Source organism: Mixophyes fleayi, chromosome 5, assembly GCF_038048845.1.
Source record: "Mixophyes fleayi isolate aMixFle1 chromosome 5, aMixFle1.hap1, whole genome shotgun sequence".
In the NCBI taxonomy this organism is placed as follows: domain Eukaryota; kingdom Metazoa; phylum Chordata; class Amphibia; order Anura; family Limnodynastidae; genus Mixophyes; species Mixophyes fleayi.
The window spans coordinates 225,026,947-225,041,031 of record NC_134406.1 but is presented as its reverse complement, the minus strand read 5'-3'; the positions used below and the strand labels follow the sequence as shown (position 1 = coordinate 225,041,031).

Sequence of the window (14,085 nt, the reverse complement as noted above, 5' to 3'; positions counted from 1 at the left end):
TGTACCTTTCCTGGCATTCCAGGCTAATGTTAAATGCCCTTTGGGCATTTTCAGTGTAGTTCTTCCATAAAATGTGGTATCAATTATATATTCACAGGGATAAGGGGGCCATGGGAAGATATATTGTTTGCACAGCGATGATTTTCTTTCAGACATTAAAATATACTTTAAAAAAATAAAGTGGCACACACAGTACACAGCCGTGTTATTTGTACTGTTACACTCTTGCCCACTTTATTCTTAGGATCTGGTGCTGTTTGCAGAGAGATTTGTGAAGTATACACCGTGAAGGTTTCTGAAACTGGCATACCTAATTTATACACAGGCCACTCTTGTTTCCTCCTAGTGCCCCTTTAGTGACCTTAGTCTTGACCTAAGGAAACATTATTCTCTCCTGGGGAAAAAACATTATTTACAAAGACCTCATACCTTTAAAATTTACTATTTCCTGAATTCAACTTCTCAACTTAGGCAGTAAAATAAAATGAATGAAGTCTGTAGCGTACTGCTCATCTCAAACAAAAGCTATTTTTACTTCATATGAAAATAGGATATTATGGTACCTAAATACAACTAATGTAGTTGTTACATATATTATTCTAACCAGTTATAGTTATTTAGAGGTGTGTAAGTGTGTACTTATGTCCCATGATAGCGTAGAGATCTAGCTTGTCCGTGTTGCTTTACCCTACTTGTGTAAAATATATTAATGCAATGAAGTGCAATAGACACAAGAGAGAATATTGCCTGGAAAATTATTAAAATAATTAAATTTGCATTTTCAATATAAATGTAATTAAATACAAACACAAATACAAAATACAAACACAAATAAAATAAAATGAAAATATATCGTGCTAAAATAAACTAATTTAAAATTAAATTTAAATGAATAACATCTGTAGCTTTCCCCTTTAAAAATCAAACAAGAATCGTATTTGCTGCAGTAGTCCAAATGGAATTGCAGAATAAGTAATGCAAATAGACGGGCGCAACTTGATGTAATATAGCCGCAAATCAGGTCAAGATTATTATCATCTTTATTTTTGAGTGTCATTGCACCGGCTCTCCATTTAATAGGAGAGATACTCCTATCAAAAGCCATATTTTGCACATAAGTTAAATACTGACTGTTTTTTCATGTAGCACACAAATATCAACTTTAAATGTCAGTGTACAAATAAGCTATCAAGTATTTGTGTGCTACATGAAAAAACAGTCAGTATTTAACTTATGTGCAAAACAGAATACTAATTTACACACCTTGCATTGTAACATGGTTTTGTCCAGGAGACTGAAAAAATAAGTTTCTCAAGTTAAGATCCTTAATGAATCAGGCCCATAGTCCTCATTAACCCTGTAGAAAATACATGCAGTAACGGAATCTTGGTCATAATTAGTTCTTCATCAGGTTCTGTATGCAGTTATGCACAGTGCAAGTAGGCTTATGCTGTGTGGCAAGCTTAGATGTAGACATGAAGTGTTATCTCAAATGATACATATGTTTGGTATACACGTTTGTGTAAATTTATCCTTTGTTCATTGAAGGTAAAATTATGTGTCTATGATGTTCTAAATATATTTAATCGCTAAAATTTTCTGACTAAAGTGCTTGGAACAAAAAGACCCCTCTCCCCCCCCCTTCAAGGTTCATAAACTCATTCATACTTTTTACCACACCTCTTCTAGTGAGGTCAGAAGGTTGGGGGTGGACGGGGATACAAATGTGTTTAAAAATGAGAACATCATATGAGAGAGTTGTCATACTGGGGATCAACGTGCTGTTGAGGATTTGTAATATATCTCTGATTGCCTCAGCACAGACATCAATAAATTACATGAATTTATCTATCTCTGCATTTCTCTTTTTACTTTTAAAGAAATTTGCTTGCATAATTTTATATTACTGTGTGCCACTTTGTTTTCTAATTTTCTATATCTTACGCATTGTGGCTATTGTACCATAATAAATTCCATTAATACCATTTTGCCTTTGTGTCCTTATGTAGTAAATAAAACACTACTGAAATGCAGGGGAAAGTTTGGGTAACAATAACATGGGGTGAAGGAAAGCAAAACCTGTCTGACAGGCTAATGTTTCTTTTTTTCGTTCTAAAGGGTAGTTCTTCTGCTGAATAGCTACTGTCTATAGAGATATCACTCTATTAGTGGTCCTCCTGTCTGCTATTAGTACTTTTATGGGGGGCAGCTGTATAGAGCCAGTAACAGTAAAAAACATAGCGTCCTCCATCTTCTTGCTGCAGAATAATATGACAGGCTGCCCGCACTGAGCTCGGCAGGAAAGTGAAAGATTCTTTACCTCCTTCACAAATATCCAGCAATTTACTGTATGCAAAGGGAATTTGCAAGGTGAGATGCAAGGTGATGGCAACAGTAATAATGACCTTTAATAAATGGTGCACAATTCTGACAACTGAATTTAATGTAAAGCTCACAGTGCTTCCTAACATTGCACAAACTGTATTGTATGACATAGTGTTGAGTAAATCTAGCCTAACAGCAGGTAATTAAGTAATGTACAGTCCTCCTACTTAAAACACTTATACAGCAATGACTTCGGTGAAATCATTTTTGAGGCCTTTGTCAATTTTGGGTTGGGAAATATGTTATTCAATTTTAGAAATATAATCCACCTCACATAGCTCCTATGGCATGTTTTCCTACACAATAAACTAAAGTGTTATATCGAAAAACTACTCAGTGATTTTAAAAGCCTATTATTTTAAAGAATGTTTATTAAACTCCCTCTAGTGGAAGAAATACAAGATTGCAAGTGTGGTAATTAGCCTTAAATACCTTTGGATTTAGCAACATCTTTAAAATCATCACTACTGGCTTAGCTTGTATAGAAGATTGCCAACTATTGAAAATCTTTCTAACTCTCAATTTAATGACACATTACTTCATCCACACATTTTTAATGATAATTCATTTCTGACATTAAAATATATTTAAAATGAAATTAGCAGCACTTTTAAGAACAAAAGGTCTCAGAAATTGAACGTAAGTAACTAACAAAACTAATTGCTACCTAATCACTGGTGAAGTCCATGCAATGTATAGAATAACAGTATCAGTAAGCTATCATTAGGTGAATCTAGGCGGTTCACGAGGGCACCAATGGTTAGGGGATGCCTAAACCACTAAATGAGTGGCATAATGAAATTTATCCAGTGATTTTAATGTCCCTTTGGCAGCCCACAGTGAGTACCGGCAGCTGAAATGAAGGAGAAGCAGCCAGTAGCTTCTTACATGTGAAACTGCTATTGTGGCCTCTCTATGTCAGTGTTATGCCGGGAGTGTGGCTAGTGTGGCTATAATGTCACAGCCAAGTGCCATTATCCCAGTATGAGGAGCTGAGGATGCTGCCCCCACCTCCCAAATTAAGAAGCAGCAGGAGGCCTGCACCAGAAATGTCAGTAAATGTATTGATGTTTCACAACAATGATTGTATGTTGCCATATTTTTACTTGACTGCCACTGTTTAAATATAATTTCCGCGCACATTTCTGTTAGGATCTGTCTCAATAACAATATATTATGATTAATATTTTCCATATAATCCTAGTGTGTGTGTTTGTGTGTTTTCCTGTGACAGAAAATTTAGACTAAGTTCTAATGGGTCAGTGACTAATACAAATTATAAAGGGCAAGTGCTGTAGTTGTGGGACCATGATTGTGAGAATACCGTTATCAGGAACCGCTTGTGAGGCCTGACGTGAAATGCGTCATCAAGTCTGTGTCCTCATTACAAGAGGCGTGATGGGATCCAGGAGGGTTCTCTACTCTTCCGAGAGATCTCCTAGAAAGTCCCCCAGACATCCCAGGGAAGTAGGCAAGAAATAAATATATATATATATATATATATATATATATATATAAATATACCAGTTTATCACATACTTGCCGACTCTCCCGAAATGTCCAGGAGACGCCCGAAATTCGGGTAGGTTTCCCAGGCTCCCGGGCGAGCAGGCAAATATCCCGCATATGGCAACATGCGCCTCAAAATGACGCGATTCGCGGTGAATCGCGTCATTTTGTCACGGGGGACGGAGCCAAAATGACACGAATTACCGCGCCCCACCTCTCCCGCCCTCCAGCCACGCCCACCTGCCTGGGATCTCCCGGAATTAGCTTGCCATAGGTTGGCAAGTATGGTTTATCACATTCACAGGCATTAGCAGCTGTGTGAGGCGTGCAGATTTGGTAGATGTCTGATTCAGAACTCACTCTTTTTACCACTTCCAAGGTTTTTTGTGGTACAGCAACACATACAGAGACTTCTTTTCTCAGGATAGGTTTTATAGAGACAGCAGCTGCAAGTTTTAAACTTATAACGCAAGAACCCTGGTTGGCATGATAGATAATAACATTGAAGAAATACTGAAAACATATGTCTTCTAACGTACACACATATCTAATTGTCTCTCGCTACTAGCAACTAAGAACAATGGCATGTACCTCAGACACAGGAAACAATGTAAAAAGTCTGCTACTATCACTAATGAAGTAAGGGACTGTTTCCCTTATTAAAGATGGCGAATGGTAGCACATCCTGACGTACTTCCGGTAGGCCGGCAGCCTCCGCCCTATAAGTATCAGGGTGCAGCGCGGGTTCGCTCTCTTTTCCTACAACCAGTGGGTTGTGTAGACGCTGCTGCCGCCTGCTCCTGGCTCACCGCTGTTCGCTCGCAAACCACACGAATAAGTCGGTCAGGAAGGTGATCAGACATGGTGAGTGTGTCACCTACACAATCCTGGTTATTCCGTGATCACTTCATCGCCGCCATGTGTCACATTGTGCTGTCCTAATGGTGTCACCGTGTGGGTGTTATGTCCCTGTCCTGCTTCCAGGGTGACTCAGCTCGGTGCTGTGTATGAGGCACATGTAGCTGCTCGGGGTCCCCTGCACTGAGTGTATGGTGGTAGATCGGTGCTGTGTATGAGGCACATGTAGCTGCACACGGTCCCCTGCACTGGGTGTATGGTGGTAGATCGGTGTAATGTGCCGTGATGTGGGCTGCTCTTCCTCGGCGTATAGCTACCGATAGTTACCTTTAGTGACACTGCTAATTGTCTGTCACTATAAATGATAGTGCCCAGCCGTCAATGTACCCGCTGATAAGGAGTTTCTTTGTGTTGGGTCTCTAGGAAATCTCTGCAGTTACTCTATTCGTCATTCTATTCGCATAATCTTAGGCCGTAAACCAACTGTACTACGGGGGCACTGCTAGAAGCCAAATCACCATCACCTTTATTAGTTAATAACTAAATAAGCCCATTTGTAACCCACGGGCTTTCATCTCGACCAGGGACTGTAGAATATCAGCAGAGCTGCATCTTACAGCTATTGCAGTCTTTATCTAAGTGGTTTGTTTTCTGCATGTGTTTGGAGTTGCTTATAGTCTAGTAAAGCCTGCATGGTATTGAAGGTGGATTTGGTTTGGGCAGATATTAATACAGTGAGCTTATTGAGCAACATTGACAATACTGTTCAGGTTTATTTTTATTTGCCTAAAGTACTGTTGGGGCTTGCAATGTTCCTCATACAAATCATTCTTTTGATGGAATTGACCTTCAGATATTGGTAGTTTGCAGCTGCCATGTAATGGCCAGCTGTGGTCACCCATTCACTGGGACATATCATGGTAATGAGCTTGAGGGTAATAGATCAGACTCTGTTTATGCTCCTGTCCTCAATGTTAATCTCTTGATAAGTACTTTAAGAAGCATGAATATTTGACATTTGCTCCTCTCATTACTGTTAGCGCTCCCTGATGTGTTTACTTTTGCAAAAGGACAGGTAAAAATTGCTATGGCAATGCAAATTAAATACCAATGCTTGATAGTGTCTGATCCTCAGCATGCACTAGTGCAGTGGTTCCCAAACTTTTGCAGTTCACGGCACCCTTAGTCTCCAAATTTTTTCAAGGCACCCCTCCAAAATAATTATTGAGCAGTCCTGTTTTAGAAGTAGTTGGGTCAAAAAATTGTAATAAGTATTTAGGTCAGGACAGAAATACTTATTTAGTTGTATGCAAAAATGCCCCCTCTGCCCTCAGGCACTCTGCCCCCTCTGCCCTCAGGCACTCTGCCCCCTCTGCCCTCAGGCACTCTGCCCCCTCTGCCCTCAGGCACTCTGCCCCCTCTGCCCTCAGGCACTCTGCCCCCTCTGCCCTCAGGCACTCTGCCCCCTCTGCCCTCAGGCACTCTGCCCCCTCTGCCCTCAGGCACTCTGCCCCCTCTGCCCTCAGGCACTCTGCCCCCTCTGCCCTCAGGCACTCTGCCCCCTCTGCCCTCAGGCACTCTGCCCCCTCTGCCCTCAGGCACTCTGCCCCCTCTGCCCTCAGGCACTCTGCCCCCTCTGCCCTCAGGCACTCTGCCCTCAGGCACTCTGCCCCCTCTGCCCTCAGGCACTCTGCCCCCTCTGCCCTCAGGCACTCTGCCCCCTCTGCCCTCAGGCACTCTGCCCCCTCTGCCCTCAGGCACTCTGCCCCCTCTGCCCTCAGGCACTCTGCCCCCTCTGCCCTCATGCACTCTGCCCCCTCTGCCCTCAGGCACTCTGCCCCCTCTGCCCTCAGGCACTCTGCCGCCTCTGCCCTCAGGCACTCTGCCGCCTCTGCCCTCAGGCACTCTGCCGCCTCTGCATCCAGGCACTCTGCCGCCTCTGCATCCAGGCACTCTGCCGCCTCTGCATCCAGGCACTCTGCCGCCTCTGCATCCAGGCACTCTGCCGCCTCTGCATCCAGGCACTCTGCCGCCTCTGCATCCAGGCACTCTGCCGCCTCTGCATCCAGGCACTCTGCCCCCTCTGCCCTCAGGCACTCTGCCGCCTCTGCCCTCAGGCACTCTGCCGCCTCTGCCCTCAGGCACTCTGCCGCCTCTGCATCCAGGCACTCTGCCGCCTCTGCATCCAGGCACTCTGCCGCCTCTGCATCCAGGCACTCTGCCGCCTCTGCATCCAGGCACTCTGCCGCCTCTGCATCCAGGCACTCTGCCGCCTCTGCATCCAGGCACTCTGCCGCCTCTGCATCCAGGCACTCTGCCGCCTCTGCATCCAGGCACTCTGCCGCCTCTGCATCCAGGCACTCTGCCGCCTCTGCATCCAGGCACTCTGCCGCCTCTGCATCCAGGCACTCTGCCGCCTCTGCATCCAGGCACTCTGCCGCCTCTGCATCCAGGCACTCTGCCGCCTCTGCATCCAGGCACTCTGCCGCCTCTGCATCCAGGCACTCTGCCCCCTCTGCATCCAGGCACTCTGCCCCCTCTGCATCCAGGCACTCTGCCGCCTCTGCATCCAGGCACACTGCCCCCTCTGCATCCAGGCACTCTGCCCCCTCTGCATCCAGGCACACTGCCCCCTCTGCATCCAGGCACACTGCCCCCTCTGCATCCAGGCACTCTGCCCCCTCTGCATCCAGGCACTCTGCCCCCTCTGCATCCAGGCACTCTGCCCCCTCTGCATCCAGGCACTCTGCCCCCTCTGCATCCAGGCACTCTGCCCCCTCTGCATCCAGGCACTCTGCCCCCTCTGCATCCAGACACACTGCCCCCTCTGCATCCAGACACACTGCCCCCTCTGCCCTCTCACGCGGTGTCCCCCCTCCTCTGCCCTCTCTCCTGTCCCGCTGTCACCATCCTCTGTCCCCCTCCTCTGCTCTCCTCCTCTGTCCTGCTGTCACCATCCTCTGTCCCCCTCCTCTGCCACGATCCCTCTCACTCTGCCCCGCGCCAGCCATAAAAAAACCAAAACACATAAACTTACCAATCCGTCGGGCACCGGGACCCAGCAACCTCCTCTCTCCTGCAGCTTGTTACTGACGTCGATATTCAGTGACAGCTGCAGGAGAGAGGAGGCTGCTGGGGCCCGGCGGATTGGCAAGTTTCTGTGTTTTGGTTTTTTGTCTGGCCGCGGCACCCCAGTGACAGCGCCGGGGCACCCCTGGGAGCCGCGGCGCACAGTTTGGGAACCGCCGCACTAGTGTATCTTCTAGGTGGTATTTTACATCTGCCTTTGATACATTCACTTGTTTAGCATTCAGAGCTCTGATCACTTTGTGGAAAGTGTTGGCATTACTTTTTCCTTTTTTTTTTTTAACCTTGTCACCCAACTAGTTAGAACCGCAAGTGTCCAATGTGTGAGACCCCTGTAGGTAGAGAAATGCCAACTGTCAACTCTTGGCCCTTTTCTGGACCAACACCCAGGAGAAGCTTATATTAATGCACCACTTGTTGCAGACTTGTTAGAGCATAGATGTTCTTGTGGCTTGTCCAATCTGCTTTATAAAGACAGCACTGAACAGAGTGATGAGTTCTCGCTAGAAAAGTAAACTTGCTGACTGGAATAAATGTAGTTCTTGCTTTTTGCTTGTAAAAGTGAATGTTTTGATCTCTGAACTTTTTATTCTAAGTGATTTTTTTTTTTCTTTGTATATTTCACAGGCATTTAAAGACACGGGCAAAGCACCTGTTGACCAGGAAGTGGCCATTCATCGTATCCGTATTACACTCACCAGTCGTAATGTGAAATCCTTAGAAAAAGGTATGATTGCCTGATACAGTTAAATGTAGTCTTTGTAAGAAACATTTCCATGCAGTGTAAATCCACATTCAGGAACAATTGTGAAGCTGTTGCAAAGCAAAATATGATATTGCTCTTACGAACCATGTTTTTACACCAATTTGTAGAAGTTATTCTGTTGTTCAAAGCAGCGATGTTATGGTTAAGTTGGCAATGAGGATGATATTTTTAAATGAATTACAATGATTCATCTATACGCTATTCTGAGCTGACCTATAACGACTTGTCCTGTCTGCAAATTTAAGTTACTGTCTAGTACGACATTCAAGCTTTGAATGAAAGTATAGCATGCTACTATTACTGATTAAAATTATCAATCTTTTATGTTCTAGTCTGTGCTGATTTGATCCGTGGAGCCAAGGAGAAGAACCTGAAGGTCAAGGGACCTGTGCGCATGCCCACCAAGGTATGTTGAAACTATTTACATATTGCAAAAGTCATTTAATGCAAAAAAAACTTATCTGGATGCCCTGCTTTTTCATGTGATGTCATTTATCTCATACATACTGCAACACTGTAGCTTTATAATTATTGCAACCTTATTGCTAAGCTTTTCATCTGATGCAGTATAGTGGGAATTTTTTTTAAAATTAAAGTAAGGCCACAGAACCAAGTATTTTACTTGATGTTAAAAGTAGAGGGATAATATCAGAACATGTGGAATATTGATTGCTTATAACTGTTATTGGTAACATAATATACAGAACTGAATACATTTTAATCATTCACATTAGTCTATACCCCACTGGAGCAAAGTCACTACCATGCACCAGACTGTTGGGTTTTGTTTTTTTGTCATCTATATAGCCAATCTGTGTGTTGGATTGTGATCGAAATCTCATGCAAACGGAGCATACAAAGTCCAAAAATGGGGCTCTGGTTGGAATTGAACCCATTGTCCCAGTGCTGTGAAATGGCAATACTAACCACTGTGCTTGGGTACAGTTGTGTGGTCATTCAAATGAATGCAGCTTGAAAAAGTGGAAATGGGGTTAACACAGATTATAAACTTAACTGTGCATGCTGTCATTTTTTGCAAATTGATTGACAGCACGAGTTTTGCCATAGTGAATATTGGTTCATGTAATATGTTTGCTCTTCAAATTGCTTTCAACATCCTGTGGATGCAGAGCACTGGTTCTCAGGCTTATGCTACACACCACTGCCTATGCCTGGGAATGCATACCGCTAAAGTATCAGTGGCGCACGCAGGGGGGGTTTGAGTCTATAGAAACACCCCCACCCCCTGCGCTAACTAAGTGGCCACTATCCTATACAGCAGCTGCGGCGGTGCTGTATTGTATACAGCACCGCCGCAGACGCTTGTTAGACAGCGCCGTGGCTGCTGTTTAGGACAGCGCTGGCGAACGGAGCTGCTGCAGCAGCTCTCTCTCGGGTTTTTTTTTTTTTTTTTTGGGTCGGCGGGGAGAAACCCCCCCTTTATAAGAGACCATAGTATGAGCTTGCATACACCTGAATGTTGTCCTTTGTGCTGGATTATATTAGCATGGATTTAGGTTCTATAATGAAGCTTTTTAAAATGTATCTTATACATTGTTTACATTTTTCTCCTAGACCCTGCGTATCACTACAAGAAAAACCCCTTGTGGTGAGGGTTCCAAGACATGGGATCGGTTCCAGATGCGTATCCACAAGCGCCTGATTGACCTGCACAGTCCTTCTGAGATTGTGAAACAGATCACTTCCATCAGTATCGAACCTGGTGTAGAAGTTGAAGTCACAATTGCTGATGCATAAATGGCACCTTTTCTGAATAAAAGACCATAACAGGATCTTGTCTGTTTTCTTGTGGGTCCTGGGTTTTCATTTTAGAAGATACTTTCAACCTTCTATTCTATTAAATGAACTCTTAATCTAATTTTGAGTGCACAACAGCAGGTCACCAATAACTACCTGGAGAACGGAGTGTTGACGACTTAGCCAGGGTGTTGGTTAAAGCGTGTAGGTCAGACTACAGCAGTTAAACGGACACTGACTTTCTGCTGGGCCGACTATTTTCTTGTCTGGTCAAGTACTCAGTTGGTGGCAGCTGCTCATTTTGCTAAGGGGACGATACAACCAGTCCTGCATGTTCTAGTAGACCTAGGCACTACTAACACAAAGCTCTGCAACTGACGCCTTGGTTCATGCAGCCCCTCATCAGGCAATGGGGGATACATGGGAAGAATAGGTTGTCAATATTGATGGTCTAGACAAATATGCCTTCAAATTAATGCCGATAGAGGAGATCCCAAACATCATATGTCCAACACAAACTGAAATTGTCTTTTCTTAATGAGTCTGACTTCTGCAATAATAAGAACTTGGGTGTAAGAACAGCCAGTCTATACTGCAGCACCAGTGGGGGGATTCACTGCACAGTTCATTGTAGTTTTAGTTGCTAGATTACCAACTTTTTACTACAGACTTGGATACAGTATAATGGCATCTACAAAGTATTGGAGGTCTGGGGTGGGGCAATCGCAAAAGTCCTAAAATTACTTGTGTATTGGGTAGTTAATATTGCTACTTTTTCAAACCACTATTGAGGAAACTTGCCAATATGTGGTATGAAGTCCAAAATAACTTGTCCCACCATGACTGCATTTTTTTTTTGGTATGTTCTGCAGTTATTACTAATAGATTCACAGCACATTGTGAATTTTAGGGCAAACTAATATTTCCAATGTAGTACATGGCTGCAAACTATTATTTTTTGTATTCCTTGCTAAAAACAAAGAAGCCTTGTTTGTGTGCTGCCATGTTCTCTGAAATGGAGAAAATGTGTCACTTGAGTTTTCTGGTGGCCGTGTATAATGCGCTAAACTAGTGCTCATTAAACTTCAAATAAGAATCTTTCAGCCTGGTGTCACATGAATCTTTGAATATGGAATTCTGAAACCTGTACTGATATATTCAATAGTAAAAACTAATGTAATGTTTTAGCTGTAAAATCAGGGATTTGTTTTTTCGTTTTATAGAGATGCTTAGTTTTCTGAAAACCGAAGACACCCAAACTTAAGGGATCCGCGTAGGCTCAGGAGCTGGCTTGATATTTTTGTGCGTACTCTCAATTGAATCGAGGCAAAACGTCATTCTTTCGTTGTTGAATCTTGCAGCTTTTTGGATTCCATAAGTACCCCCCTCCCCAGGAGATCCAGTGCCATTGCTTACAGAAACATGGGTAGCAGTGTTCTTGTCACTTGGCAAAAATTGACCTGAAATGACTGGAAATTAATGTTGAGGTTAATAAAATAGGAACAAAAAGCCATGTGATTTTACAAAAAGGGAACCAAAACACAAAGTTAATCCAGATCCATCATCAACATTTATTTATATAGCACCAGCAAATTCCATAGCGCTTTATAATTGGGAACAAACAAGACAATACTGGGTAATGCAGAGGTAAGAGGGCCCTGCTTGTAAGCTTACAAAACCAAAATATGGGGTGCAGTGAGCATCTATTTATTTTTTTTTATTTTTTTTTTTTTAGGTTAAGGCAGTGGTTCCCAAACTTTTGCAGTTCACGGCACCCTTAGAGTCTCAATTTTTTCAAGGCACTCCTCCAAAATAATTACTGAGCAGTCCTGTTTTAGAAGTAGTTGGGTCAAAAAAAGTAATAAGTATTTAGGTCAGGACAGAAATACTTATTTAGTTGTATGCAAAAATGCCCCCTCTACATCCAGACACACTGCCCCCTCTGCATCCAGTCACTCTGCACCCTCTGATGCTGCCCCCTCTGTCATGCTGTACCCCTCATCTGCCCACTGTCCCCCTCCTCTGCCCTCTGTCACACTTCCCCCTCTGCATCAAGTCACTCTGCCCCCTCTCACGCTTCCCCCTCTGTCACCTCTCACTGCCCTCTGTCACACTGTCCCCCTCCTCTGCCCTCTGTCACACTGCATCCAGGCACTCTGCCCCCGCCCCCCAGGCACTCTGCTGCCCGCTGTCCCCCTCTGCTGCCCGCTGTCCCCCTCTGCTGCCAGCCATAAAAAAAAAGAGAGCACATAAACTTACCAATCCGTCGGGTGCCGGGACCCAGCAGCCTCCTCTCTCCCGCAGCTGTCACTGACGTCGATATTCAGTGACAGCTGCGGGAGAGAGGAGGCTGCTGGGTCCTGGCGGATTGGTAAGTTTATGTGCTTTCTTTTATTTTTATGGCTGGCCCGCGGCACCCCTGCGAGCCGCGGCGCACAGTTTGGGAACCGCCGGGTTAAGGGCTCCAATGTGACAGTCTGCCACAGAATGGCATGTGTGCATGGTTTTATGGCAGTGATTTAGTATGTACCTCATGACATTTACGCTGCATGGCCAAAGGTATGTGGATGTCTGAACACAAAATCTATGTGTTGGGTTATCTCATTTCAAAACCATGGGTATTGCTGTAACAACCTCTACTGTCATGAGACAGCTTTCTGCTAGATTGTGAAACTTGTCTGCAGGTGTTCACATCCATTCAGCCACGAGCATTAGTTGTGTGATGAGGTCTGTCTTGCAGCTGCTGTTCCAATTAATCCCAAAGGTGCCTGGAGTTGAGGTCAGATCTTTGTGCAGCCAATCGAAATGCAGGTAACTTTTTTTTTTAAATAATGGAGCTTATTTTGTGCATGGAGGCATTGTCATGCGGAGACCGGAAAGGGCTTTGCCACAAATTGATGCCACAAAGTTGGAAAAACACAATTTGTCATAATGACGTGCTGTATCATTAAACTTTCCCTTCACAGGAATTAAGAGGCCAAGGCCATTATTTATCCACCAAACTTTACAGATAGCTTCCCGGCCATGGAAAACCAATCTATGAGACTCCCTACAAACTGTTCATGTGCTGAGTTTATCTCTAGAGACTGTTTGGAATTTGGGTGGGTGATTTTTAAGTGCTTCATCACTCAGCAGACCCAGTTCTGTGAGCTTGAGTGACTTACTGCTTCATGACTGAGCTGTTCTTGCACCTAGGTGGTTTCACTTCATGATACCAGCACTTACAGTTGACCAGGTAGCTCAAGCAGGGCAGAAGTATGATGAACTGACTGCTGGAAAAGTCCTATGCTGGTGCTATTGGGGCTGCCATCAAAAATTATGGGGCATTATTAATTACATGATGTCAGATGCTGCAAGGAGCCGCTCTGCCTGGCTGGGACTTGAGCAAATGGCAGAACCTGACATACAATAATTCAGAGCGAAGTACTCCCAGCCCTGACATCTTGGGAGCAGCTGCTGTCTAGAAATGGAGCCTGCTACAGCCCTTATTTCATTGTGGAGGCCCCCCCCCTGTTTGGGCCAAGGGCTGGTAGGGCCCCATACTGCTGTATTCCCTGTACCACCCTGATGGTGGCACTTGGTGCCATGTTGAAAGTCACTGAGCGCTTCAGTACAACACATTCTAGTGCAAATGTTTGTGTATGGAGCTTGAATTGTTGTATGCTAGATTTTGTGCACCTGTTAGCAATGGTTGTGGCTTATATTAGTTATTTTATCGTTTA

General features: G+C 44.3%; 1 protein-coding gene and 1 non-coding gene across 2 annotated transcripts; both read left to right on the top strand.

Annotated features, from left to right (window-relative positions):
- Positions 1-4,601: 4,601 nt before the first annotated feature.
- RPS20 (ribosomal protein S20) lies at positions 4,602-10,398 on the top strand. The gene is made up of 4 exons (XM_075213538.1): positions 4,602-4,758; positions 8,467-8,566; positions 8,938-9,011; positions 10,181-10,398. Exons 1-4 carry the CDS (start codon positions 4,756-4,758, stop codon positions 10,361-10,363), a joined length of 360 nt encoding a protein of 119 aa, XP_075069639.1. The 5' UTR covers positions 4,602-4,755; the 3' UTR covers positions 10,364-10,398.
- On the top strand, positions 8,754-8,819 carry LOC142159737 (small nucleolar RNA U54). The gene has a single exon (XR_012692994.1). It is a non-coding gene; the product is annotated as a small nucleolar RNA U54 (small nucleolar RNA).
- Positions 10,399-14,085: the final 3,687 nt, after the last annotated feature.

Coding starts and splice junctions, on each gene's coding strand:
- RPS20 (XM_075213538.1), top strand. Junction 8,567..8,937: donor TGTGAAATCCTTAGAAAAAG/GTATGATTGCCT, acceptor TTTATGTTCTAG/TCTGTGCTGATTTGATCCGT. Junction 9,012..10,180: donor CTGTGCGCATGCCCACCAAG/GTATGTTGAAAC, acceptor TTTTTCTCCTAG/ACCCTGCGTATCACTACAAG.